This window comes from Aulonocara sp. 'chitande type north' Nkhata Bay, linkage group LG17, assembly GCF_057382095.1.
Source record: "Aulonocara sp. 'chitande type north' Nkhata Bay isolate Kocher_YH1m ecotype deep benthic linkage group LG17, A_spYH_male_GT1.1, whole genome shotgun sequence".
NCBI classification, from domain to species: domain Eukaryota; kingdom Metazoa; phylum Chordata; class Actinopteri; order Cichliformes; family Cichlidae; genus Aulonocara; species Aulonocara sp. 'chitande type north' Nkhata Bay.
The window spans coordinates 19992219-20019149 of NC_141360.1; the positions used below are offsets into that span (position 1 = coordinate 19992219).

At 42.0% G+C, this 26931-nt stretch overlaps 3 protein-coding genes and 1 long non-coding RNA gene across 11 annotated transcripts; 1 reads left to right on the top strand and 3 right to left on the bottom strand.

The window, feature by feature from the left end:
* Positions 1-641: 641 nt before the first annotated feature.
* Positions 642-8359, bottom strand: cwf19l1 (CWF19 like cell cycle control factor 1). 2 transcript variants are annotated; one of them, XM_086270430.1, is made up of 14 exons: positions 7990-8359; positions 6255-6339; positions 5150-5234; positions 4843-4944; positions 4545-4759; positions 4343-4458; positions 4062-4146; positions 3529-3681; positions 3259-3403; positions 3078-3157; positions 2773-2982; positions 1983-2102; positions 1794-1891; positions 642-1138 (listed from the first exon to the last, which is right to left on the bottom strand). In XM_086270430.1, the coding sequence occupies exons 1-14, from the start codon at positions 8010-8012 to the stop codon at positions 994-996; spliced, it is 1662 nt and encodes a 553-aa protein (XP_086126556.1). In that variant the 5' UTR covers positions 8013-8359; the 3' UTR covers positions 642-993. The 2 variants fall into 2 exon arrangements, with proteins under 2 accessions (XP_086126556.1, XP_086126555.1); XM_086270429.1 differs by having other exon boundaries at positions 3259-3406.
* A 1951-nt stretch (positions 8360-10310) lies between these two features.
* dmtf1 (cyclin D binding myb-like transcription factor 1) lies at positions 10311-18456 on the top strand. 2 transcript variants are annotated; one of them, XM_086270424.1, is made up of 17 exons: positions 10311-10411; positions 12276-12391; positions 13324-13458; positions 13795-13880; positions 14103-14214; positions 14729-14805; positions 14888-15045; positions 15127-15159; positions 15246-15355; positions 15440-15668; positions 15746-15897; positions 16006-16197; positions 16468-16550; positions 16623-16781; positions 16856-17077; positions 17403-17508; positions 17965-18456. In XM_086270424.1, exons 2-17 carry the CDS (start codon positions 12283-12285, stop codon positions 17997-17999), a joined length of 1998 nt encoding a protein of 665 aa, XP_086126550.1. In that variant the 5' UTR covers positions 10311-10411; positions 12276-12282; the 3' UTR covers positions 18000-18456. The 2 variants fall into 2 exon arrangements, with proteins under 2 accessions (XP_086126550.1, XP_086126551.1); XM_086270425.1 differs by lacking the exon at positions 10311-10411 and adding an exon at positions 10425-10634.
* Positions 11589-12807, bottom strand: LOC147309998 (uncharacterized). The gene is made up of 2 exons (XR_015125908.1): positions 12219-12807; positions 11589-12036 (listed from the first exon to the last, which is right to left on the bottom strand). It is a non-coding gene; the product is annotated as an uncharacterized LOC147309998 (long non-coding RNA).
* Positions 17197-25972, bottom strand: tmem243b (transmembrane protein 243, mitochondrial b). Of its 6 annotated transcripts, none has more exons than XM_086270469.1 (6): positions 25818-25956; positions 25173-25269; positions 22264-22437; positions 21987-22037; positions 20807-20911; positions 17197-20723 (listed from the first exon to the last, which is right to left on the bottom strand). In XM_086270469.1, the coding sequence occupies exons 3-6, from the start codon at positions 22339-22341 to the stop codon at positions 20604-20606; spliced, it is 354 nt and encodes a 117-aa protein (XP_086126595.1). In that variant the 5' UTR covers positions 22342-22437; positions 25173-25269; positions 25818-25956; the 3' UTR covers positions 17197-20603. The 6 variants fall into 6 exon arrangements, with proteins under 6 accessions (XP_086126595.1, XP_086126590.1, XP_086126594.1 ...); XM_086270464.1 differs by having other exon boundaries at positions 22264-22535; XM_086270468.1 differs by lacking the exon at positions 25173-25269 and having other exon boundaries at positions 25818-25972.
* Between the last annotated feature and the right edge of the window lie 959 nt (positions 25973-26931).

Consider the following 26931-nt stretch of genomic DNA (forward strand, 5'->3'; position numbering starts at 1 on the left):
AAAAATAACGAATAAAACTATCTGGACTTGAATTTTTGTATTTCTGTAGGGGCAATGCACAGTGGGAGGTGTGTTAAACTACATGGTAATACTGAAAATGTGACCATCAATCCAAAATTACATTTTAAATTTGATTATATTTACAAAAAAGAGGCATTAAAAGTAACTTTACCCATATGTGTGGTAGAAATAAAATATTTCTGAGCTGGTTCATAATTTTAAATATTTCATCAATCTCAAGATTTCTGCTCTTTTGTCAATTTTTTTTTTTTTTTTTCTCCCCTGGGGGGGGGGGGGGGGGGAAACCCAAACTACACTACAGATTGTTTTCGAAAACCATAACACGCGTGTTTATAAACGGGTGGCAACAAAAGGTTACTATTCACATTTTAGACGCTAGAAATCATTTTTTTTTTTTTTTTTTTTTTTTTTTTTCCTTTCCCAAACACCAATAAAAACAGACAGCCCAGCAGTGAGGTTTACAGTTATACTCCCATTTCCTCACTGTGACTATTAAAAAGAAATACACGCTTTGTAAAACAATCTGATTTAAAAAAAAAAAAAAAAAAAAAAAAAAAATTGTTTGAGATATGATGCAAATTTTTACTGAGCATTACACCAGAGAATTGAACCCAGTTAGCTTAGCATAAAGACTGGTCACAGCTTTATCCAAAGGTAACAACATCAACTAATGCTAACACACGGTACAAATGAGATGTTAATTAGTATCCAGTCTCCGTACCAAGTTAAACTTTTAACTCTATGCAATCTCATTCTACCTGAAACAGTGGATTGATATAGTTAAGATGACAGTGAATGTCATAAAAGTAGAAACAAAAGCAAGAAGACATTGTATTAAAAATGCTGTTTGACTCAATTTTCATGTTCAGGATAGATGAAGAGGAATGCATCATACCAACAACTGTCCTCACAATGCATTGCATCATCCATGGTCCCCACAAAGCAAACTGTACAAGTACGTGTGTGTGTAAATTATTCATCCCAGGTGAAGTCATATGGCTGGAAGTCATCTCTCAGCTGTTTGCAGCTCTCCTCCTCCTCCTCTTTGCTTTGTTTACACTCTTTCCAGTCGGCTCGAGTCGGGATGTTTAGCACCGCCTCACTGGCCAGAACCTCCCTACGCACGCACACAAAAACCCCCACACCGTTACTCTGTGACACTGACATTATTCTCCCACAGTGCAATTCTGACCTCCCATCAAGTTTTTTTCCCTAAAATTTCATGACTGACATTTTGGAAACAGCAATTTGTCATTTTTAGATCAGTGCATATTTATGTGAACAAAACACATTAACAGTGTGCAGAATTATTGGTAATAATTATTTACCAATATTACTGAATAACATGAGACTAAAAAATAATTTTCTGCAAACCAAAGCATCTTTTCCCTGACTTAAACAGGTTTGTAGGTATGTTTGTGTATACATAATGGGTAAGTCCTGACTGTCCAGCTCTCTGGAGCCCCCTGTGGAGGCTTTTGTTTTTACACTTTCTGATATAACGTAATTTTTCTGATGACGTTTTGATAATTCTGTTATTTTATAGAGAACACAGGTATAAACAGAATGACCTGCTTTCTCTTTTTATTTTAATAATCTAATCCAAATGTGATTAAAAACGCATCTGGACAACATTTGCATTTATACATAACATTTCATAAGAAACAGTTTTATTTTAGCTTTAAAAGATGACACTGACAGTGCTGAAATTTTGAGGCTCTTCTTTATATTTACAGGCAAACAAAGGGTGTTTAATGGGGACTGATGCTCACCTTCCAAACTGCAGAGGAAAATGTTTTTGAATGCGGTAGAAGAGCTTCTCCCCCGAGTCCAACTCTACATAGAAATATGGAGTCCCTGGAGGAGCAATCTGAACACACACGTTTAATTCAGCTTTTCAAATAGATGTTAAAAATCCCAGAATAGCCAAACCACTGTACTCCAGGTGTGTTTACGGGTACCTGCTTGAGGTCAGTGTGTTCAGGAATCTCCATCATCTCCATCTGTTGCTCCTGAGCCTGGACCATGAACGCCTCCTTGATGTCCTCTGTGGCACAGCGGTTCAACGGCACCGGCACAACCTGAATGACAATAATAACAAGAAGATGATAAATAAAGTGATCAGCAAATGTGGCAGTAAATAAAAAATCATTTTACGTTTCTCTTCCTGCGCTTGGATCACAGGAATCACACTCTAAATAAAGATACAAGGAGTTTAAACGTGCTAATTTATTGCCCAGGTGTGACTTACTTTGTGAATAACTGGCTTCTTGTATGTCAGCAATAGCAGACTTAAAAAAATATTTATCTAATTCTACGCTCAATCTCAAATTATTTTAGCAGCTTTGCATAAAGTGCACAAGTTTACCACATCTTTGTTGACCTTTTTGTTTTAGTTTGTGTTACTTCATCATTTATTACAGTGAAATATCTTGTGTACCTCCATAATCAAATTTAAAATACAAAAGCAAAAAACAATTTATTAAAAAATAGAATTATGAAGCTTTAGCTAGTTATTTTAGATTAAAAGTGGCACAAATGAAACGCTCAACTTTTATCATTCTTTTCTTCTCAAATTTTGAAACGATAAAACCAAATATGTAAAATTTTGCACTCTAAAGTGAAAAATATGACTTTTTACACTTCTACACACTGCATCTGTCAAAATTAGAAAATATTCACCCTACAGTATCATTAAAAACAATACGAATAACACTGAATTAAAACATGTTTTCTTGGTCGTGTTTCTACCTGCAGCTGCAGATGCTGGCTCCTGTAGTTCCTCTCAAACAGCACACAGCGCTCTCCTTTGCTCTTGTAGAACTTCCTCAGGGCTGACTTGTACTTCTCCATCTCCTCCACCACCTCCGAGCTCAAGTCCACCACCGACTGGTAGTGTCCGATGGGGAGGATCAGCACATGGCGAGGAGTCAAACCGCCTTTGGCCAGCGCGAGGTAACACTGCAGAACAAATCATCCTCACTCGGCTCTAACGCTTTTACGTGAAGTCTCGAAGGAGCTTCTGTGATGTAGATTTATGAACAGCATGAACTCACGTGTGTTCCTATGCTGATGACGAGGTGCTTCTCCACCTGAGGGCTGGCCAGACAGAACCAGCATGGACCCGAGGGCTGAGCTGCACACAGAAAAACAAATTATCTGTGTAACCTCACAAAACCACACTAACTAATGAGTTCTTTCTTAAACCAGATATAAACAGAGTGTGGCTGGACTCACGGTGCCGGCGGGGCTGCTTGGGCTGCCCCTGATGATGCTGCTGGTCTCGCCCTCGCCCATCTCCATCAGAGTGCCTCTTCCTGCCGTGGCCCCGAAAGCCTCCACCCTGCTTCTTGCTCAGGTCGAAGAAGTACTGATTGGCTGGCTCCTGGCACACATATAACAACATTTTGTACTTTAAAACCTCAAATACACATTCAAAGGTGATTTAGATAAGAGTCGAGGTGAATTCTAGTGACTATGAATCTCCACAGAGGACTCCAAACAAACCTCCTCCTCTGTGGCGCTGAAGGCCGTCTTTTGTGTGTCCATCTTGTCTTTCGTGGGGCATCTGTACGGGTTTTCTGTGACGTCTTGCGGTTGCTTCACAAGCTCTGCGGGGTCCATGGTCTTCATGGGGATTATGTTGAAGGCGTACAGATACTGCAGACAGAAGGTTTTCACTTGTCATGACACATCTGGAGAATTTTTCACAGCAGGAACCTTTTAGCACAGATCTGCTCTGTTACCTGCATTTCCTGCAGGAGAACCAGGGTCTAAATTAGAGTTTTAAAATAACAGGGAGAGTCTAAATTTAGTTCAGCTGAATTGGCTATTAGGGCTTCCTGTTTGCACTGGAAACATTGGTCAGTGAAGAAAACTTTAACTTCTCTGTGGTTTCTAAGCATTTTTTAAGGACTTTATTAATCACAGATTTTGATGTTTTCCTAACTTTTAAGAAAATCTTGACACAAAGTTTTAATAAATGCAGCTATGCACATAATCTCCATGTAACTGATTCTTTGTCTTGCAGGGAAACGCACCTTCTTCTTGGCGGGGTTGTTGACGGCCGCCAGAGCAATGAAGCGGCTGACGTGTTGAGCATTTTCTTGAAGAACAATGTGATTCCTGCCGATAGACACAGTGAAAGATGGGAGTAACATAAAACAAGAACCAAACAGTTGCTTCGAATCAATCTGACTTCTGCCAGGGGGGTCACCCCCTACTGGCCAATCAAAATAATGCAGGTTTAAGGCTCTTTGATATCCAGAAGAAATTAATTAACAGGGTCATCAGTGAGCTCCCTCACCACTCTGCAGCTTACCTGTATGGGAGTCTTTCATAGTGAGCGCCCTCTAGTGCTGCAAAGTGGTATCGTGGTTTCAGTTTGTCTGCGAGGCTGGCTATCGAGTTGCTTCCACAAAGTTTTGTGTTCACTTCCTGCCGAACAGAGTTCAGAAGAATCCATTCAGCATCTCGTGGGGTCAGAGGCAGTAAAATTAAAGCAGCATAGACATCTTCATTACCGGGTTGTTTGCGTAGTGCCACACTCCTCGGGGCCACTGCGATGTCAGCAGGATGTCAACACCTTTAAATTTCGAGCTGCTGGTCAGAGGAGTCATGAGGGCCACCAGATCTTTGGAGGTGAAGCAATGAGCCGGCGCTGGTTCCTGCCGGGCTTCCTGACCGCTGACATAGGCGATCTGCAGTCCCGACACGCCGGTAAACACACCACGCCGGCCTGTAACGCACAGATGAGAGCACTGTGTCACATTTTGGTTTCATGTTTTTATTAAAAGGTCATGAATATGTGTGATCGCTTACCGAGATATGTGATGTTTTCAGCAAGCTCACAGCCATCGGCGTTTGGGAAATTCTTTACCGTTTCCTGGCTTGCTGCTCCGAGGATGTAAGTGTGGATGGGAGCTGAGGAGGCGCAGAGAAAAAAAAAAAAAAAAAAAAAGAGGCTTTTGAGTTTCCTCAGAAAAAGCCAAAAAACATGCTTGCTTTCAGCATGAACATAGGAGGCGCTGTTGAGTTCTTATGCAATGCTATTAATGTAACAGCGCCCCCTGTGGTCAAAAGCAACAATAAAGATGAGCATCTGCCCAGATGTTCCAGATTTTTTCACCTTTCTTGGCTCCGGTTTTGTACAGCTGCCACTCGGCTTCAGCTTCCGGCGTCGTTCCAAAAAACTCTCCAACACACAGCAGCAACTGGTGGAAAACAGATGTGAAAATCACCACAACTTAAAGATGATTACAGGTGTTTTAATATGATAACTTAACACACAGTTCTATACAATGATCTACCAGGTCAATGAAGGTAACAAGAAAACATTTAAGGGGATGGATGGGGGAAAACTTAGATGGAAAAAAAAAGAATAAAAAGTTTTATGAGAAACAAAATGAGATATTTACCAGAAAAAGTCTGTAAGGACAAGTCTATAAACAAGTGTGTGTTGAAAATAAATAAACCGGTTGATTTAGAAGAAAAAACGCAAAATTGCCAGAAAAAAAGAGAAACAGCTGACAAATTCATGTAAAAGCAACTGACAAACTTACAGAGGAAAACTGGTAAAAGAATAGAAAATGGCAAATTTCTAAGAAAAAGCTTACTGTAAAAAAGGCAAGTCTATGTGGAAAAAGGAAAAACTAATTATGATAAAAATGTAATAAATTAAAATAATTTTAAAAAAAGAAAAACATCCATCCATCCATTCACTTCCGCTTATCCTTTTTAGGGTCGCGGGGGGCGCTGGAGCCTATCTCAGCTGTCATAGGGCGAGAGGCGGGGTACAACCTGGACAGGTCGCCAGTCTGTCGCAAGGCTAACACACAGGGACAAACAACCATTCGCACTCACATTCACTCACATTCATTCACACATTCACACCTAGTGACAATTTGGGTTATCCAATTAACCTATCCCCACAAGCTGCATGTCTTTGGACGGTGGGAGGAAGCCGGAGTACCCGGAGGGAACCCACGCAGACACGGGGAGAACATGCAAACTCCACACAGAAAGACCCCGGCCTGATGGTGGAATTGAACTCAGGACCTTCTTGCTGTGCGGCAACAGTGCTAACCACCGTGCCACCGTGCTAAAATCACAGCTAGTATAACAAGAAAAAACTGTCAAATTTACATTTAAAAAAAACTAAACAGATATAAAACCCCACAAATCATTTAAAAAAAATTAAATGATAACTGGATAATGTGACGCATCTGACTCACATCAAACTGCCCAGTCTTCTTCTGGATGGCCTGGACTCGGTTGAACAAAGCGTTCAGACGGCCTTCAACGTCCCCACACGCCAAACTAGAAACACGCATGTTTTAATATTTTAACAATCAAGGCAATTCATAGATGATTTCCTCTGGAAAACATCAGACAGTCTCCAAACATCTGTTGTGTTTTTGGGACTTGAATGATGCCTTACTCATTGGTAAAGTTGGACACTGAAACATCAATAGCACAAAGTGCCTCTTTTATTTTTATTTATTTATTTATTTTTAGAAAGAGGAACAATACATATTAATGAACATTTTAACAAATGTAAATATGCCAGATTATAGCCTTGGGCTAATTTCCATCTGCAGACCCTCTGGCAGGTTGGTGTTAAACACAAGTTAGTGTCTCTGTATGTTTTTACTATTTACAGGTCATGTGACAAGGACAAAAACAGTGATCACATTAAACTAGAACAAACAATGACAAGAAGAGTGGACACAGAGGACAGTATAGACAACAATAACGGAAACACATCAATTATATTGCACAAACCCCAGTATTGCACATGCCCTGACTGTCGTGATATCGCGTTCACCCATTGCACTAACAGTTGTTTTTACCTTTTTGTAATACACTAACTCTTTTTCCCATCCAATATAAAGCATGATTATTAAACATGATCACATGTTTGCGTGTCCCTCAGCCGCCCTTTTAAGTGACTCTTAAAGATGGGTAGACTTGTACTTTCCCTCACTGACAGTGGAAGACTATTCCAGAAGCTCACTCCCTGATCTGACAGAGCATTCTGTGAAAAGGTGGTCCGCCTGAATGCCAGTTCACAATCACCTCTAACAGTGGCTCGAGTCAGTCGAGACCTGCTAGACTTTCGTTTAATAAAATCACTCATTGGTGGAGGTGCCAGACCATGTATAACTTTGTATATTAGACAGGCAGATTTAAATAATTTGAAATTAGTAAAATTTAAAAACTTGTATTTTTCTAAAATTTGACAATGGTGATATGAAAAAGGTTTTTTATGCTCTTTTGTAGCATACTTCGATTGGACCAATAGCAGCAGAGTTCGTATTAAAATAACATTAAAATAAAATAAATCAACAGAACTCGTGGATATCATTCTGTTTAATTAAAATGACGTTAATATATTCTGGTAAAGTGCAGATTTTTCACCACAAACTGCAAATATCAAACATGCCTCTACGTCTGGAGACTGTTTAATGCAACCTTGAATCATGCAAGTTTTTAACGAGGTTCTGTATATTTCAGTGTAATACATTATGCCGAAATAAAAGTGATGACCTCGTATATTTAAACACATTTTACATTAGGCGGACGGCTTTAGAACCCATCCTGGGGGTGGATGAACACTGACGTTCAGCAGTGAAACGCGTATTTATAACATATAAATCTGAAGTTAATAAGAAACGCTTAAAATTTCTGAAATTTGTTTTAAGTCTGATGAGAGTGGTCACATTTTTGCATCTAAACAGTTCCGAAAAAGTCAACAATTACAAGACCCTGACCCGGTGAGGTTTACACGCCTGTTAACGGAAGGGTTTTCATATTTTTCTTTTACCAACGTGTTTGTATTAGAAACGGAGATCCTCTAACATCATAGCTGAAACAACATAATCAACATGGACAACATAAACAGCATCGATTTAACCAGAAGCTACATTTAACCGGACGCTGCGTCCTGTGTTCACTGAGCAGACTTACACTCTGAGCGGCTGCTCCTCCATGTCCCTGAGCAGATTTTTACTCTAAATCTTAAAATGTGGGATTTGGATTTTAGCAGCTTCCATTAACCGCCCGTCGCTAGTAACTGTCCGACTAAAACAAAGGCGGAACTATTTGTAATTTACGAAGCGGGAGTACACGCGGCTGCGCCAGACACACTAAGAAAGACAAACATTTATTAAATTAAAAATGATAATTTTAATTTCTAAAAACTACAAGAGAAGTAGCTCAAACAGTAAGAAATATTCCATGTGGCTACCCGGACAGATTTCAGTGCGGAAATAGTTGTTGCCAGGTTTGATTTGAGTGGTTTGAAGAAGCTGCCGTGTTTCAGTACGTTGTTTCTGTTTTTTCTGTAGTTTACACCTGTTCTTAAATCCACTCAGCTCTGTAATCCTGATTTTACTCTGTTTTAATTATTAAATCTGCAGTGTGTTTGTTTATTTTATTTATAATTCATATCAATAATGGGACAGAAGACTAACGAATGAATGAATTAAAGGACTTCACCAGGGAGGTAAAATCAAGCATTAACTAACAAAATAAGCAAATAAAAATAAAATTCCAAGACTTTAAATAGTTAAATTAACTGGAGTATGGGTCCTACTCGGGATACAAACTGAATGTACAAAAAACACAAGTTCTCAGTAGTTTCTATAGAAAGCCCTGATAGATACTGATAGATAGCAGAATGGGATAGGATCCTCTCCAGATTTATATGGGCGGGTAAAAAGCCAAGAGTTAAGTTTAAAACACTTCAGCTTCCCAAGGATAGAGGAGGACTGGGCCTCCCTTGCCTACATGACTTATTATAGGACAACCCAAATAAGGACTCTGGTGGGCTGGTGTAAACCTGGATATTGTTCAAGATGGAAGGAAGTGGAATTTTCCTTGGGAGGCAACTTCCCTATCGGGGCACTGATAGGAGATCCCTCAAAGTTACGTCTCCTGGGAGCCCCGGGCAACCATTGGATGGTAAGCTCAATACAGACATGGAAAAGAGTACTTAAAAAGTATCAATTAAATCACAGAGCTGGATTTCTTAGGTGGTGGGCTAATAAAGGTCTCACCACATACAGTACCTTGTTGAAAGACGGAAAAGTGATGAGTTTCCAGGACCTTAAGAATAAGTTTGGGTTGCAAAATCAAGACTTTTTTTAGATATTTGCAACTGAGGGACTTCCTGAATAAAAGCTAAAACATCACCAGTTATCGACTGGGAATGAAGAAATTATTTACATATTCGAGAATGCATTTAGAGATGCACCCTATCAACAAATTATTTCTATATTATATCGTTCACTGACCAACCTGGGGTCATGATACAAGATATGTTAAAGCAAGATGGGAACAGAGGGTAATCTATCCCTAACAGGAGAGGAATGGGATGGGATCTGTAGGCAGCAATGGTCGGTAACAAGCTCCGCCTCGTGGAGGGAATTCAGTTGGAAGAATGTAATTCATTATTTTAATACCCCGGCTCAAAAATCCAATTATTCCCATAAGACAACATGCTGGAGGCAGTGTGGACATGCAGCAGCAAATCATTTCCACATTTTTTGGGAATGTCCTTGTGTGGCTCCATTTTTGAAGGAAATACATAAGGTCCTGGAAACAATCTTCCAAAAGAAAATACAATTTAATTTTGCAGTATTGTACCTAGGTAACTTAGAGTCTTAAACTATGTAAAGCGGATAAATATTTGTTCAGTGTGCTGTTGGTAGCTTCCAAAAAGGCCATAACCCGTTGTTGGCTTAATGAGGATACTCCTACTATAAATGAGTGGACTGACGTGATATATACTATTTTTGTTATGGAAAGAATAACTTTTAGGCTAAAGTTGCAGGCGGACTCATTTGACGAATACTGCTCGAAATGGTTGAACTATGTACAAAATGGGAGGCCCGATTTTGTATAATCTCGTTGTATTTTGTGGTTTGTTTGTTTTTGTCTTGTTCCCCCCCGCCCAACACACACACTGTGATTAAGTTGTATTGTTGTACATGTTGTATAAATAAGAAAACCAATAAAACACAAATGAGAAAAAAAACTTGTTAAATTAAAAAAAAACAACAACAACTCATCACACATTTGCCAGAGAAAAATGCAAAATTCACGAGGGGAAAGACAACCTCATATTTTTTACTCTTACAACTTTCAGTTTTATTGATTTGTTACATGTTTTAATCAAACAAAAATGTGTTTTCCTTTTTACCTTTTTATGGCGCTTCAGTCGTAGATGTCGTTTATTAAAAACCATGAAATATAATTAACATAGGCATGAACAATTTACGGATACTGTACGGACCTGGCAGCCCGCTGGCCTTCGCGCAGCCGAGCCTCCATCCTGGCACTTACCTTCATCCTGGTAACTTGCAAGTTCCCGGACTAAAAACAGGAAGTAAGTAGCCAAATCAAAAGTAAAATTCACCGTCTGTTTGGTAGTCGAAGCCAGTGAGAGGTGCGGAGAAAACTCGGAGCCATAAAAACTGCACCAAAGCCGAGAATAAAGCGCAAAAACAGTGTCAAACTGCACAGACGCCATAAGCTGCAGCTTGTCGACTAACATGGCGCCGGAGAGTTTTCGTCTTTCATTCAGCTGCTTAGCTTTCAGCAGGCTAACGGTTAGCATGGAGTCAGCGTCACTGAGTGTTGGGAATGCCGGTCTTTGTTCGTATCACATTACAGCTTATGCGTTAGAACAGCGCTGGTCTCTTTTCTAATATTCATGTAAGCGTACCATTAAAGATGCGTTAGTCTGCGCAGAATTGATCTTTTCATCAGTGTAAATAACGATGCACAGCAGCGTCCGCCAAACTCCGTTTAAAAACCTCCAAATTTGATAGAGTTTTGATAATTAAATGCCAGTAAACATATCATTGATCGTAAATTGAAGGAAAACATTAAAGACTTAAATTCTGTGAACTCGCTGTCAAAGAAATGCGGAATATTTGAAAATAATTTACACCTTTCTTTGTTTGTTATATTTCCCCTCAAAACAGTGGGGGGCGGCAGCGAGCAGGGTAGAATTATTACATTTTATAAATCACGTAAAAAATGATAGGTACTCCCCTGAATTTACCGGCCGCATCTGATAATAACAAATGTTATTATACTTTATTGTTGGGGAAAAGAACTGTCTGTGAGCATTCAATTTTTCTTTTAATCCTTCTGTTTTTCAAAGCAGCTTGGCGTGTACACAATAAAAGTAACACATGTTAACTTGTATGGTTTACAGTATTTATTGTCTTCATAAACCGGTGTAAGATCACATGCATCACACATCTACAGTGACACTGCTGGAACTGAGTCACAGTGATGGCGCTTAGCTTAAAGTGTCAGATTTCAGAAGGGAGTTCTGACTGTGATTTTTAGTTTAGTTGCCTATCAGCTCTTTTTCATTATAAAAAACATCTGCTAAAACATTTGATACTTTCATTTTTGCAAACTCAGCATCATAACATGTCTTAAAAATTACAAAAGCAACACTTCTATACCTCACCTAAAATTAATAAATGATGTTTTATTTACCGTGTTGTGCTTCTTTTTATTAAGAGGGTGCTAACTGTGCCATGTGCATTGTTTTTATTATTATTATTGTTGTTGTTATTATTTTATCACTGTCAGTGAAATTTGAGTTTTAGGCAGTTAGTGTGATTTTTTTTCTATATATAATATATGTACATATTTAAAAAATATAATTATGTGATCAATCACCCAAATGACCCATTTGGAGCTAGAAAAACCCTGATGGTTGGACAGAAAAATGACTCACTTGGAAAGTGACATTTTATTACTATTTTTTTAAAGAAGCAAATAATTAACAATCTTAATCAGGACTGAGATTAGTCATTAGTCAGATCTAGTGTGTAGAAATCTTGATTTTCCCATCTTCAGGCACCCACAGAGTCGAAATCCGTCCCAGTCCTTGCAGATCTTTGCTGTAAATAGTTTTTCTTATGAAGGTTTCTAACTGATTGAGGTGACCCTGAGGTGTTTGATGCCAAAATAACAGCTGGTTGAACCCTGTAAATACCAAAGAAGCTGCTTCAGCACTTCTTCTATTATATCATTGAGTATAGCAGACGCTGATCGAGAAAAAAGAGAATAATCCTATATAGGGCGCCTCTAACCTACAAGCCGCTTTGCAGCCTACTATGAACACACCAAATTGTGATAATTTGGTGTGTTCGTAGAGAAATTAGTACCTGAGAACACCTGTGGCTGTGAAATCGCTCTGAGTTCGTCTTTGTGTCTCTCTGCAGCTGCAGGATGAGTTTAGCAGCAGAGGACGACGACGCCGGCGCTTTAGAAAACGTCAAATCTGTCACGCTCACTCAGGACAGTGATGGAAGCATCATACTGCACTGTCCTCCCTCTGGTGGGTCCACACACACGCACACACACACACACACACACACACACACACACACACACACACACACACACACACACACAAATCCCATCAGTAACTAATCAGTACACTTAAAGTATGTTCAGGGTTTTTAATTTTAACATTCTGTGTGGTGATTTTGATTAAATTAAAACACTTTTGTTTTTTTAATTGTCACATTTATTTATTTACTTTTTTGCTCCTGTGGGTTTGTTTCTCTTACACTGCACCTGAGTGGAAACAGAACAGCCAGGGTTCAAATTTGTGATGTTTTCTTGTCATTTTTCCTATAAATTTGAGCGTTTTCCTCATATTTTTCAGTTTTTAAGTTTTTTTGAATTTTTTAAATTCATGTAAATTGGTCATTTTTTCTGATAATTTGTCTTTTTTTCCTCATAAATGAATTTTTCTCCTGATAATTTTCCAAGTTTTGAAATTACCCAATTTAAAAAAAAAATTGTTGTTTTTTCTAATAAATGTGACACTTCTTAAAACGTATACGTAAGAAAAACCCCAATTAATATAAAAGTGAAACTAAAAATAACAACAAAAACTTTAGATGATGTTTTTGTCAGATTAAGGCTATAGAAATAATTGTGTGTGTAATGGATTGGATTTATATAGCGCTTTTCAAGGCACCCAAAGCGCTTTACAATACCACTATTCATTCACTCTCACTGGTGGAGGCAGCTACAGTTGTAGCCACAGCTGCCCTGGGGCAGACTGACAGAAGCGAGGCTGCCATATCGTGCCATCGGCCCCTCTGGCCAACACCAGTAGGCAAGTAGGGTAAAGTGTCTTGCCCAGGGACACAACGACCAGGACAGAGAGCCCAGGGATCGAACCGGCGACCTTCCGGTTACAGATGCGATTCCCAACCCCCTGAACCACGGTCGCCCTGTGTGTGTGTGCGTGTGCAGACGAGGACTCGGAGCCACTCCAGAAGAAGCTGCGACTCTCCACACACGAGCAGGAAAACTCGGACACGCCTCAGTTCTCCGTCGTCACGTTGCCAGGTCAGACGAGCTCTGGACCGTTCCCCGTTCATGACTACAGTGAGTCACACTGAAATCACCTCACACGGTTGCTGCTAACAGCTGCTGCAGCTGCATCCTGATCAGAGGGTTTTCATTTACTCAAACTCTAAATTTACTCAAATCCAGCAAAAATAACAGAAAATACAAGTGAGGTAACTCAGATTGTTCAGATCCTGGTCTCCTTAGCCAGAAAGTACCTGCTGGTGACGTCATCATCCTCATGCTGGTTTATGGTGTTTGCTGTTAATGTCTGCATTAAATGGCACAAATAAAGCTTCAGATATGTGAAGTTGTTTGGGTTTCTGGCGGGATAATAAGGTTCGAGGGTAAAAGATTTTCCGTGTCGTTTCTCAGTGTCGGACACTCAGGCGGAGACCTTTGAGGTGACGATGACGCCCACGGCGGACGAGCTCTCTGAGGACAGCGTCACTCAGATTCAGGTGGTGCTCAGGCTCCTTTTTTCTTATTCTAAGCGTTCTGTGTTTGCTCTGTATAGTTTCCTGTAAGGATGAGCCACCAGTTAAAAGTGAGCTGTTTCTGCTTTAATAAAAACAAAGTGACGGAAAACAAAAAGGAGTTTTATTTATATGAAATGGATTAAATGTAAGAGAACGGGGTGTGACTGAACAGAGGTTTTCATTTTGATCACTTTGTGTTTGCAGATCCTACAGGAAGATGAAGACTCCCTCTCAGCCAATCAGAAGACGGAGGTGTCGCCTGTCAGTCAGGCCTGGTTCACAACTAAAGAAGACAAAGACACGCTGGCTAATAAAGGTACCAACGAGGCCAGAACCTCTGTAGCAGACAGTGAATGCAGCTCACTGAGAGGCTTAGAGAAAACAGCACGGCCCAAAAGAAGTCAGACTGTTTGGAAGTCTGTGTGAAAATGAGCTCAGTGAACTCTTTCCTGATGACTTCATGGTGTCAGACTCTAGTTTAGAGTCCTGTTGAAGACAGCATGATGTTTATTTAGGACTCCTACTGCACACCTCGTAGTCCGCCTCGATGGATGTTGGAGTCCGTTAGCAGCAGCAAAGTACACAATAAAAAGTTCTAATAAAGCCAAACTTAACAAAGGGAAAAAAAGTCTGGTTAAAAGCTGATTTTTCTTCTCCTTTTTGACTTTAAATGAAACCAGAATGTATAAAATAAACATAATTTTTTACTCAAACCAGAGACTGGAACCATGAACTCCTCAGGAAAGACTTTCATATGGCTGGAGTCCAGACGAGTCACCCCCTGCTGTTCATTAGAAACAATGCAGGTTTTCATGTCTCTTCCTTTTCAGGTCATAAGTGGAAACAGGGCATGTGGTCTAAAGAGGAGATCGACATCCTCATGAGGAACATCGACCAGTACGTGAAGGTACGTGGGGTTGGTCCCTGACATAATTTCTGCCTCTGTGACGTCTGATGACGTTAAACTGTTCTTGTGGCCACGATCTCAGGGCCGCGGCATCGAGGACCCGGCAGAGATCATCTTTGAGATGTCCAAAGAGGAGAGGAAGGACTTCTACCGCTCCGTGGCGTTGGGATTGAACAGGCCGCTGTTTGCCGTCTACAGACGAGTCCTCCGGATGTACGACAACCGCAACCATGTCGGCAAGTGAGTGCACAGAGAAAAGATGGTGTAAGAAAGGCAGTGCAAGTTTGTTGGTTTTTGTTTAAGGAGTGGTTTGTGTCTTAGGTACACTCCTGATGAGATCGAGAAGCTGAAGGCGTAAGTACAACTTTGTTTTAACGAGCGCTTGATGACGGTGTAAAATGGATTTCACACTAACCCGTGTTTATATGTGATGCGTTTAGGTTGAGGGAGAAACACGGGAACGACTGGGCGACTATCGGTGCTGCACTAGGTCGCAGTGCATCCTCTGTGAAAGATCGCTGCCGGCTGATGAAGGACACGTGCAACACAGGTACTGCACAGCAGCCGTTTGTACTTGTAGAGATATTTAAATGCTTGCTTTTATTTTGAAATTCGCTCTGTTTTTAAAAACCAGGTAAATGGAGCGAGGACGAGGAGCGACGGCTTGCCGAGGTCGTATACGAGATGGCAGGGGTGTCACCGGGGTCGGCGGTCACAGGAGGCGTGTCATGGGCGACGGTGGCTGATCGAGTCCGCACACGCTCAGAAAAGCAGTGTCGGTCTAAATGGCTGAACTACCTGAACTGGAAGCACAGTGGAGGAACTGAGTGGACGAAGGAAGATGACTTGAATCTTGTACGCAGGTACGGCGGTGTGGGCGTGCACACGTGTGTGTGAGCGAGCATAGTGAACCATGTGTAAGCTTGATACCGTGTTTCAGGATATCAGAGCTTGACGTGGATGATGAGAATGAAATTAAGTGGGAGGATCTCGCCGGCGGATGGAGCAGCGTTCGATCACCCCAGTGGCTCCGATCAAAGTGGTGGAGCATCAAGAGACAAGTGGCCAATCACAAGGACATCCCCTTCAGTGGTATGGATACACACACACACACACAAATTAATACCGTCATTTATTTCCTCATGTTTCTGATTCTCTTCTTCTATTATTAAAATCTCGTGATGTGGTTTGCGTCGCTAGTCCTCCTGAAGGGCCTCCAGGAGCTCATGGCCTCCTCGCACTCGCAGTCAGCATCTGTTCCGGGCAGCCCCTCCTCCCTTCAGATCCGACTCACCCGATTAGACGAGAACAGCGGCGGAGCCAGCCCCGCCCCTAGCTCTGTGGCCGCACTGCAGATTCCCTTACAGATCCCGCTGCAGATCACACACCTGGGTGAGCCTCGCACGCCTGCACTACACCACCCACATGTTCACTTCCTCTGCGTGTGCTGCTGCTGTGGCCACACTATTTTTTTTTATGGAGATACTAAACCACCATAGAAGAAGAAGAATTAGAACCAGACTACGCTGATGAATCAGAGAAGAAGGTGACTGAGGTTTACCTGTTGGACAGCGTGTAACAGGTGTGCTGCCTGCAGCTGAAGATGTTCTTGTCCTGACAGCGAGACCTCTGACTGTTGCTCTGTTTGTGTTTCTGTGTTAGCGTCAGATTCAGCGGCAGCAGCTAGCGACAGCGAGACCATCACACTGAATGCTGGAGCGCTGCAGACCTTTGAGATCCTGCCGGTAAGCACCACGAGCGCCTTTCACAATAAAACACATGAATATGAATGAATTTAAAACCTTTTCTTTGTGCAGTCGTTCCACCTGCAGCCCACCGGCACCCCGGGAACCTACTACCTCCAGACGACACCCAATCAGGGCCTTCCATTGAGCTTAGCCAATAACAGCACCGTTACCCTGACGACGAGCTCCTCGCCCTCATCTCATGAACACATTATCCTCCACAGTCTGTCGGTCAGTTTATTGCCCTGCTGAGGGTAAACGTGTGTGTGTGCGTGTGCGTCTTTTCACATGCTTTCCATCTCCAGGCCGACAGTCTCTGCTCCAGCGATGGCGTCATCATCCAGACTGTCACCTCTGACCCCGCCTCCTCCTCCTCTGAAGCCCTCAGCCAGCAGCAGCTGGTGGTGGAGACTGAGACCCGGGGCCAGGACGATCGTCTCGACGCCGCAAGTCTGTTGGAGGGGTCGGAGAGTGTCGCCACGGAAACTCAGGAGCCAATGACGAATGGCTTCAGTGACACAGACAAAGTAGAAGCTTCAGTTTTTCCTCACACGTTGTTTGCGTGCTTTTAATTCGAAAAGCTTTCTGTTAGTATCGTTCTGTTTTTGTTGAGAAATAAAGGGGTGGACAAAATAATAGAAGCCAGTTTTGTGGATTAAAACTTTTTTATGACCAGAATATGTAAGAATTTTAACTTAAACAAAACAAATAAATATATTTGTACAGTGAGAAAAAACAAGGGGGGAGGGTGGGGTCACAACACAACCAAGTCAGCTGTGTTGTCCTTGTACCCAGAGGGAGCACACAATGATGACTGAACAATACAACAGTGTGTGTTTGTGTGTGTGTCAGGGCCTGCGTTCCCCCCCGATGGAGGCTCCAATGGTGCATTCTGGGATAACGTCTGGGAGTGCCGTGCTGATCGTGTCTCCTCCCAACATCAGTAGCACACTAACGGGTAACACGCACACACAGTTAAAGTAGAACGTAACTGCGAATCTATGCTCTGCCTCCTGTCAGTGAAACTATGGCAACCGTGACCCACGAGGCTCAGCATCTCCTTTACTGCTCAGAGACGAGTCCCTGTGTGCTGCGTGCGCTGCTTTAAATTCACACTGTTTGATTGGGTTTTCAAGCCTTCGTGTCTTTTAAATGATGAGGTTGTGCTTTAGTGTCTACGCCGCCCAGCTGTATGGCGGGGTGGTGAAAATACCCAGGCTTCCAAATCTGATGCCCTCTACCCCTGTGGTGCACTTGGAAATTCTGATGATTAAAAATAGAAAAATAAATTAAAGAAACAAGAATTGTTTAACATGAAAAATATAGCCTGAAGTTTCTCTCCAAGTGTGTAATCAGAGTATTCATACTGCTGCACGAATTTCACCTGAGCATCACTTCCTTTGTTTTTCATCAGATCCCATCTTGGAAAACCAGGAAGTCTCTGACTGAGTCGGACTTCCCGCTGCAGCTGTCGCTCAGGGCGACACCTCCACCCTTGGGCTTGACCCGGCATGTCAGACTGTGATACTCCCTCCTCTCCTGCTTCCCGTTTCCTCTTTAACGGATGCAAGCACTTTAAAACTAAACGGAACATTTTTGGAGTCCCTGAATGAAATGACCGCAGTGCCAAAGAGACTCTAAAGCCTGGACACTTTAATGTGAATGGACCCTTGGATCTGAAAAATCATCCTTTTTCATTTTACATGAAGTTGTTTTGTCGGGATGGTGACAATGATCAACAGAACTCAAAGGAATAGTTCAATGTTACACATTTTCCACCTGTTTTTTCATGACTTAAGTACACCTTTATTTATTTATGCTCATTTTTGAAGACTTTAAATCGTAAACTGCTGTTTTCAGCAGGAACTTATGTGAAATTTTAAAGTAAAAAAAACATAATCCTGAAGCTGTGGTCAGGTTGGCTTTTATTGTGAAAGGCTGGGCTTATTTGCCCTAAAGAGGTTTATCCTGTTCCTCTGTAACACACAGCTCTGTTTCCATTGTTTCATAGCTGGTAACGCCTGTAACACCCGCTGGATTTATCCGCAGCTGAAAATAGTCCCTCAGAGAGCATTCATTCCAACAGATGGCGCAGAGATGGGAGTGCTGCTGGTTTTGATGTTTTTTGTGAGTTTTGCTTGAACTAGTCAGAAGTCATAGCTGCCCACAGAGGCAGTGATTTCTTACGGTTGGTGTAAACATAAGCAGCCTTGCATGATTAATGCGGAATCCAGTTTATAGTCTGGTTTGGTAATTCTGGGCAAACTGGCCCTTTAAACAGGCCGGTTGGAGGATTTACTCCAAACTAATTAAGCACCAGGGTTCTTCTTGCCATTGTTCCCTGGTTGCTAATGCTGCCTCGTGCTGTGGACGTATCAGATTCTACCTGATCATCATTCAACCTACCAAACGTCGCTACTAGTTAGTTTTCTGTCTTCTTTCTGTTAGACTCAGGTTTATTATCTTTAGATGGAAAATAACCTCCCGCTCCTGTTTTTTTTTTTTTTTAAACTTTATTGAAAAGAGGATCTGAAGGCTTTTAAACCCTCGATGGTGTTTTTTGGAAAATTGGAAAACTGAAAACCTTATATGAATAACAGGTCATAAAGCAGGAGCAGCAGGAGGAATGGATGCTTGAGGACTGAATGGATCTGAAACAGCCAGATTAATAACAGTGACACAGCTTTATGGGTAAAGCCATTTACAAAGCTTTCATTCATTTCCACTGGTGCTACAGCTGGCCTGAGAGAGAAAAAGGGTAGAGAGAGAGTGTGTGTGATTTAGAAATGCTTAGTGCAAAGAATTGGCAGTCTGTGTAATTCGGCATTTAAATCCAACTTAAAATCCTCTCAGCCACATGTGGACAGTAATTATATACACTGTTATCAGAAGCCGACAGACGGAGAAAACACAGGTTTGCATATTTCCGATGTGCTGCTACAGCTGCCTGCTAACGTCTACAGTACTGAACTGCTGCTTCCCTCCATGCTCACAGCCTGCATCCAGGTTAAAGGAAAAGCCCACCTGGTTCTCACCTGAGCAGGTAACAGCAGCAGAATACATCTGAATTTGGGCTGAGGACAGAAAGCCCCCTGAATGCACCACTATGGGTTTTTATATTAGTTAATGGTAACAGACGACACACACCACCATTAGCTTCCGTTTTCTCTCCTGAGAAGGGGTGGTGGTGGCATGGCATACTATAATCCATAATTAGCAGATTCTCAGACTAACAGATAAGATGAGGTTATGGTATGACAGTGGCCTGGTCCTTTGTTCCCTTTGTGAGCTTGTCTATGTTTGAATTGTTCTGAAGAGTCCACTTTGGAAGTAGATTTAGGATAAAACATGTTTATGCCTTCATAATGTCCACAGTCTGTATATAAAAGATGGACATGGCCATTGTGACGTCTCAGGTTTGTTGGGCACCACCATGGTTCATCTCTGCTGCAGCTGTTAAAGGTTTGAACAGTGTATCAGGATAAAAATATGTTTATTTCTGTGTTTTAACAAGGGAGTCTACCGACTCACTGCTGGTGCCAGCCTCTAGTGGCCACTAGAGGAACTACAGGTTTTGTTTTTGGACACTTTCTCCCTGGGAAAAAACAGAGCGAAGCTGGTGAGTAAAGGAGCTCTCTGACATCCAGCCTGCATTCCTGCCTCCTGCTGTCCTGTTAATGGGACCTTTGATGGCGTTTTGTTGGAGTTTAATGATCAAAACTCATATCTTTAAAGAACTGCAGATCAAACGTGAGAGTGAAGGAAAGATAAATGTAAAAGACGTCAGATTTAAAGCGACTCTGAGAATCAGAGGTGGATTTTTTGTGCGTATAAACAGTCGACTGTGTGTTGTGCTCCAGCAGTTTGTCACCTCTTACAGTACATCATCATCCCACACTGAGTCAAGTCTCTGTGCACAGTTCCCACTGGTGCTGATTCCACATCAGGTTCAAGTTTATGTAACAGTTATTATTTTGGTCATGTGACTCCTTCACGCTGGTCCTGCTCATGAAGGCTACGTGTTCCCTTGTTCCCGCTTCCTTGGCCCTGCCTTTACCTGACGTCATGGAAGTAGAGGTTGGCACATATACACAGCAGCACGATGGACGCCAGCATGAAGTAGATCAGATTCCTGAATTTGGGCTCCAGGTTGCCCTGCCGGTACCAGAATATCTGCAAGACAGAGAACAGACGTTTAAAGGCTCCCTTCTGTGACCCGGCGACCTTTGCGTGAGCATTTGGCCATGTTTGTTTACCAGCACTAACGTAGAGCTGCAGGTCAGCAGGATGCACACGGCGAAGAAGATGTTCAGCGGCCGCGGAGGCATCGTGGGAAACACAAAGGAACAGATGACAGTCACCTGCAAAACAAATGCTCGTGAATAAAAATACATGCTAGTGAACATACGTCACTCTTCTGTACGTTCTTTTGAGCACAACCCGCATGAAGCGACAGTCGCAGCCAGAGATGGTAAAGACTTCTGATAGCTGTGGTTGCTAACACTTTTGGTCGTGCAACCGTTTTGCAGTCAGCTGACATGAACTTGTCCATTCTGGTCATGCGACACAAACTGAAAGCGTTGTCCTTCAAAGTAAGGGTTTCATCTCAGAGCTCATGTTTCAAAATGTGCAACTTTTACTTTGAAGGTGAATGTTCCATTTTCTGTTTGCCCCCCACTTTTTGGGGTTTTAATGCCGTTCCACTCAGTGAGTGTTTGCAGATATGCTGATGTCTCGTGTTCAGCCTACAGGAAACCATAGACAGCTGCGATTTCACCTAGCAACACCAGGTCTGGGAACAACATTCTCCCCTCACGACCTGTTTTTAATATCACATCCAATATGGCCGATAGCTCCAGGGCGAGATGTCGCTGACCCTCGGGAAACACTTTTCTGATAAACTTACTGGCTCAGTCCCACGTTTTTAGGCACACTGAAGAAAAGATAAAAGCTGGTGAACTTTGGTTTGGTTTGGTTGAAAGGAGGGTTACCTGAGGTATGCTCATTGGTTCACAGCTTGTGATTGACAAATCATTAGCCGTAAGGATATCCAGCTACCTGGTGGATAATTTAGCTGCACAAATATTAAATGATGCTGTTAACAGTTATGAAAATAATCCCAAGTTTGAGTTCCTTTATTCTACTCCTTACTCTGAGCTTCAGACAGACAGGCAAGGTCAGGCTTTGTAATTCTGTCTCAGGACACCAGCAGCATGGGTTTTAGATCAAAGAGGTCTCTGGCTGATGGACAGATGTGTTCAGGGACAAAAAAAAAAAGAAAAAAAAAAAGATTGAGACACTGCACTGAGAGGAGAAGAGCAGCAGCTGCTAGACTGGCTGGTTTCACCTCCGCCCACTCAGGAGCGGCTTCTTCCTGTGTGCCAGAGCAGGTGTGGTGACATTTTTTTAGGTCTGTATGAACGATGCGGAACTCACCAGAACCACCACAGACGTAAATCCCCCCACTGCCGTGTTGATGATTCGATCCTGCAAGAAACAGATCAGATGAGTGCATCACCCTGAGGATTACGCACTGCTGATCAGACCTGATCATTTTCAGCTAAAGTGACTCTAATGAATTACTTCAGTACAAGCAACAGTTAATAAATATTCAGATTAATCCGCTGCTGAAAGTAGTCCTCAGCAGCTTTTGCTCTTTATACACAGCCCAGTCGCTCTCCTGCAGAAACATCAGTAATGGCTGACATCATACCCGAGCGGACGTCTCTCCAAACAGCGGTCTGTTGTCCAGGCCACTCGTGCCATACGTCCTTGTAGTGAAGTCATCCATGGCGGCGCCGGCAGTACAGCCCCGACTGATCGTTTCTCAGCAGCGCCACTTCATGGAAAAGCTGCGACAGTTCTGCTGCATACTAGCCGTGTCTTTCTGCACGCCGGGGAGAAGACGGTCAGTGTGGGCGGAGCCGTGGGGACATTATAGAGGTGTGGGCTAAAGGGACCAGGTAGGCTGCTGCTCCTCCTTCACTTTAGTGACAGAAAACAGAGACTGTTAACAAGAGGCAGCGTGGGCAGCGCTCCCTGAAAAGCATTAAATATCAGAGTGTCAAAGTTTCTCTGAGGAACAACATGATTGTCTGTAAGTAGTGGTCAGCTGCTGCCGCCAATCAAAGGATACGTCAGAAAGATTTACACTGTAGTTCCTCTTGCTTCACTTCCTCTTCGTTTAGGATAGATAACAAACCACAGCTGCTGATATCGATACAGTGAATGGTACAGAAAGAGGAAGCTCAAATCAAAACCTCACAGACTCCTTTAAAGAGCTGTGAGCTACAACGTGTCGTTAGTCTGGCGGTTCACAGGCCGCTCAGTGAGATCATGAGCCTGTCGCTGCTTGCTCACACGCTGACCTCACTACTTTACAGTGTGACGGAAAACCGGGAGGAGAAGCAGAAAACATCGCTCTGCTTCTGCAGTGAAACTGAAACAAACACCTGCTGCTGCACAGTTCTTATGAACACCATTAATATTTCATACACAGCAGAATTCACTTTATATAGAAAACAAAGTGACAGCTGTGGCTGAGGCACAGAGAAGCCAGCCACATCTGGAAGAAGATTCCACCTGATCCCCCCAGAAGCAGCAATGCCTGTTCTCTATAACAGAAGCTTTGAAACCCCCGTGAGGGATGCAGTGATAAAAACAAAAAATAAAATAAATAAAATGGAACCTCGGGCCTCCCGACTTATAAACCCTCCTGCAGCCTCATTGCCCGTTCCATTTGATTTTCTGTTGTTATAAAAACACCAATAAGGACACATTTACCGCTAAATCTTTACACTGGTGACACAGCGGCCTCCTCCAGGCTCTCCCAGGCTGCAGATTTTCCTGTGTTGAACCTTAGTAAAGCCTTTAAAAACACTTAAAGTGTTTATTAGAGAATTCCATCTATAAAGCACGTAGCAGCTTGGCGTTTCGTGCTCGGATTTTAATTTTATCCTGTTTGTTTTTGTTATCTTTGATAACGTTACAAAAATAAAGAGTTTCATCTCAGGAGAGTTCCTGACTAAAGAAAAAACACAAATATAGTTCATGAGTGTTTAAGGATGAGCATATTAGGAAATTATTTGAACTCAGAGGTCGCAATACTTATTTATCGTATTGTTTTATTACTTGTTATTCTGTTTGTTAAAAAAACAAAAATAACAACAACTACTTATTTATTACTTCTTTTTTTTTAAAGAAATTCTGTTTCTTCATTATTTTGTTTCTTTTAGCTCCGGGACCGTGTGTACATAATTTCGTTCCACCTCATGTTAACATGTGATGGAAATGACAATAAAGCTCCTTGAATCCTGGAAGAGGAGTCTGGTGTCAAAGGTCGGCGGCACCAGCGCACGTTTCTGTCACAGATTTTATCCGGTGTAGTTTCTTCAGACACCGACATCAAAGCTGGTTTTAGAAAAATGAACAAAAGCCAGATGTGGACATTAGACTGTGGTGCCCACAGTGGCTGTCCCACTGATCACTGAGTCACTCCTCTGCAGTCTGAGGGCCTTAACAGGAAATACTGGCAATGTGGAGCTAAACTTTACTAAAGCTACAAAATGTGAGCCTGCAGGGTGACGACATCGCCACACGGGCACAGATGCATCCTCTCAGCAGATTCAAGCACCACTTTCATAAAGGCGGCTGCAGACATTTCTTCTTTTCTGGGTGAGAAGGCGGCAGGAAAGGAAATAAAACCCTCAGCAGAGCTTTCTCAGCAGAAAAAACAAGAGTGCAAAACAACAGCTCTTTTATCACCGAGCGTACGGTCGGCCCAAGGCGACATTCCTCCTAAGCCTTGTGATTCACTAGGCCGCTTAACAAGAAACCCTGAGTCTGAACAGAGGCACCGAAAAACAAAAATGACACCCCGATAAATCCAGATAAAGGAAGAACGCAAACACAGCAGCTTCATACCAACACAAATCAGAGGAAAATATCGAAATCTGCACTTTAAAAAACATGAAGACACACCAGGACTGATACAGGCAAAACTAAGGAGGAGAGAGAGGTTGTGTAGTCATAAAGCAGTGGTCATTCTCAGAGTACAGCGAGAATTTGCCAGGAAAAAGCATAAGGCTATAACATCAGATTTATGAGCAGAAAAACTGTAAAATCTTTGTCAAATGTGTGCTGCTTTAATATGTACGATTTTCTCACAAACCTCTGACTTTAGAACGTTTTTAAACTCATCAAACATGATTAAAACTGATTTTTAAACTCTATTCCACTGTAAACGCCACGTTTCTGAGATCACTTGTGTCGATCTCAGACAAAATGTGGCGCGACAGTTGAGTGCGCCTGCGTTTTCACGGTACAAACACACGGGTGTTATCTGATGTCCTTTCTTTGCTTGTGTCGTGCACACTTCAATCATCCCGCTCTTGTGCAACTGTGGCACCAGCAGAAAGGTTCCAAGGAGCACTCTCGATAGGAACCACGTTCCCACAGCTGTGATCGATCAGCTTTAACCTGGACAAATGTTTGTAGAGTGCCACACGTTTTACAGAGCTCAGAGCTTAATAAATGTAAACAGTGTGTTACTGTAATGAAAAAAGCATTAAGCACAAACAGCCTGACAGCGAAGTCCCATGTGATGAAGGTTTGATTATTTACCTCTGAAATGTTAGCAGGACCACAGTTTTGGTCAAAAACGTCTCTCTTGTCAGTAATGGTTGGTTTCAAGTTACAGGGACATAAAACCACAGACAAGCTGCATAAAAATAAAAACACGGGGAATTACTGAAAATAACTTGTTAGTAATTATTATTGTTTCAGTAAATACCAATTTCCAGAAATCTCAAAGTCTTTAGCATTGAACTGTCCTCCAACACAGAGAAATTAAAGAGCTTTAATCTGCTTTGAAAACATAGTCTGACTCAAATTGATGCTGTGCACTCTGCGGGCTCAGTATATAGCTTATCGTGTCTGTAATCGCTCAAGTTCACTCAAAACAGCTCAGTAGCTTCACCTGAGGGTTAACGACCATATGTTAGCACTACGAGGAGAAAACGCTGGAGAAGAGCTCGTATCTTATCCATTAATATTATTAAGCATGCATAGAAATGGAAAGAAGACGGTAACCTTAAAGCTGCCTTCAGTAGTGTAAGCTAACCTGAGATTTACCCGTGATAGGGCCAGCACCGAAGCGGGTGATCTGAGCTAAGCTAACTCCAAACAACTGCTCCCCGGCTGCTCGAGAAGTGCCCACAAATTTACCAAAAAATCTTCCTCTAATCTAAATCTTCCAGTGAAACATACCTGCCTCCCACTTCTGTGTTGACTCTACTGGAATCAACTTCAGAGCGATCAGGGTCACAGTTAAAGGGAATTAAAGCCCGGCAGGTCCGCATCGAGCTGTTATCACAGCCGATCTGTAAGATAGCCATTCCACTTCCTGTCGGTCCCACTGTACTCAAAATGGCTGCACTTCACCCTGGAGCGCAACAGGGGGCGCTCCTCAGTGAGCAGGAGTGAGTGTAGATACACGGCTAAAATAGTTACTTAGACTTGCTTATAGCTTTAAAAGGTCACATTTTATTGTATTATTCGCTAACACCGTATTTATTCTGCGTCTGAATTGAAATAAAACGGCACTACGTTTTAGTTTTTCACGCTGTGAAACAAATTTACCTATTCTGCCAATACTTGCTGAGTTGCCTGGTAAGGTATTTACGACAGTAGGCAACGCTTGATGGCACATATTTATGGACGATAAACATGCGTACATAAAACATAGTGGAAACGTTTAAGTGTTCGGAATATTTAGTTGACTGAGATGAGTGAACGTAATGGTACAAAGAGGTAGCTGCTACAAATTCTCTGATGCTGCCGCCTTCTTGCCTGAAATCAAAATGGCAGCTGCCGTAAAGTTGCTAATGGTGCTGTGACGTCCCTAATAAGCACAGAAATACTTTTTTAACTGCACTTGAAATCTGTGAAAAATTAAAGTAGAATGATGTTTGTCATTGTAAAAACATATTTGTTTAAAAATACGATGAAAATTTTTAGAAGATAATTGTAACAAGGCAACATTTACATTTTTGTGTCGCCGTCCATTGCGGACTAGCTCACGAGCGCCCTCTAAGAGACAGCAAACACAAAATGTCGGGAGTTCCAGTTTCCATTAAAAGCTCTCTGCTGTTAAAGGCGAGTGGAATTATTGTTGGGCCGACGCTTAGGCCGAACTCCATAAAAACCAACAAAACAAACAAACACACAAACAAAACTGGCCGTTTATAACCAAAAGCGCCGTGTCTAAAAAAAAGTAAGAGTAATGTAACAGTGGCCACTAATAGGCACGCTATTTTAACAAATTGTTTTTTAAATTAAGTTTTTTGCAGTTTAACCCGGTAAATATATTATTTTATACAAA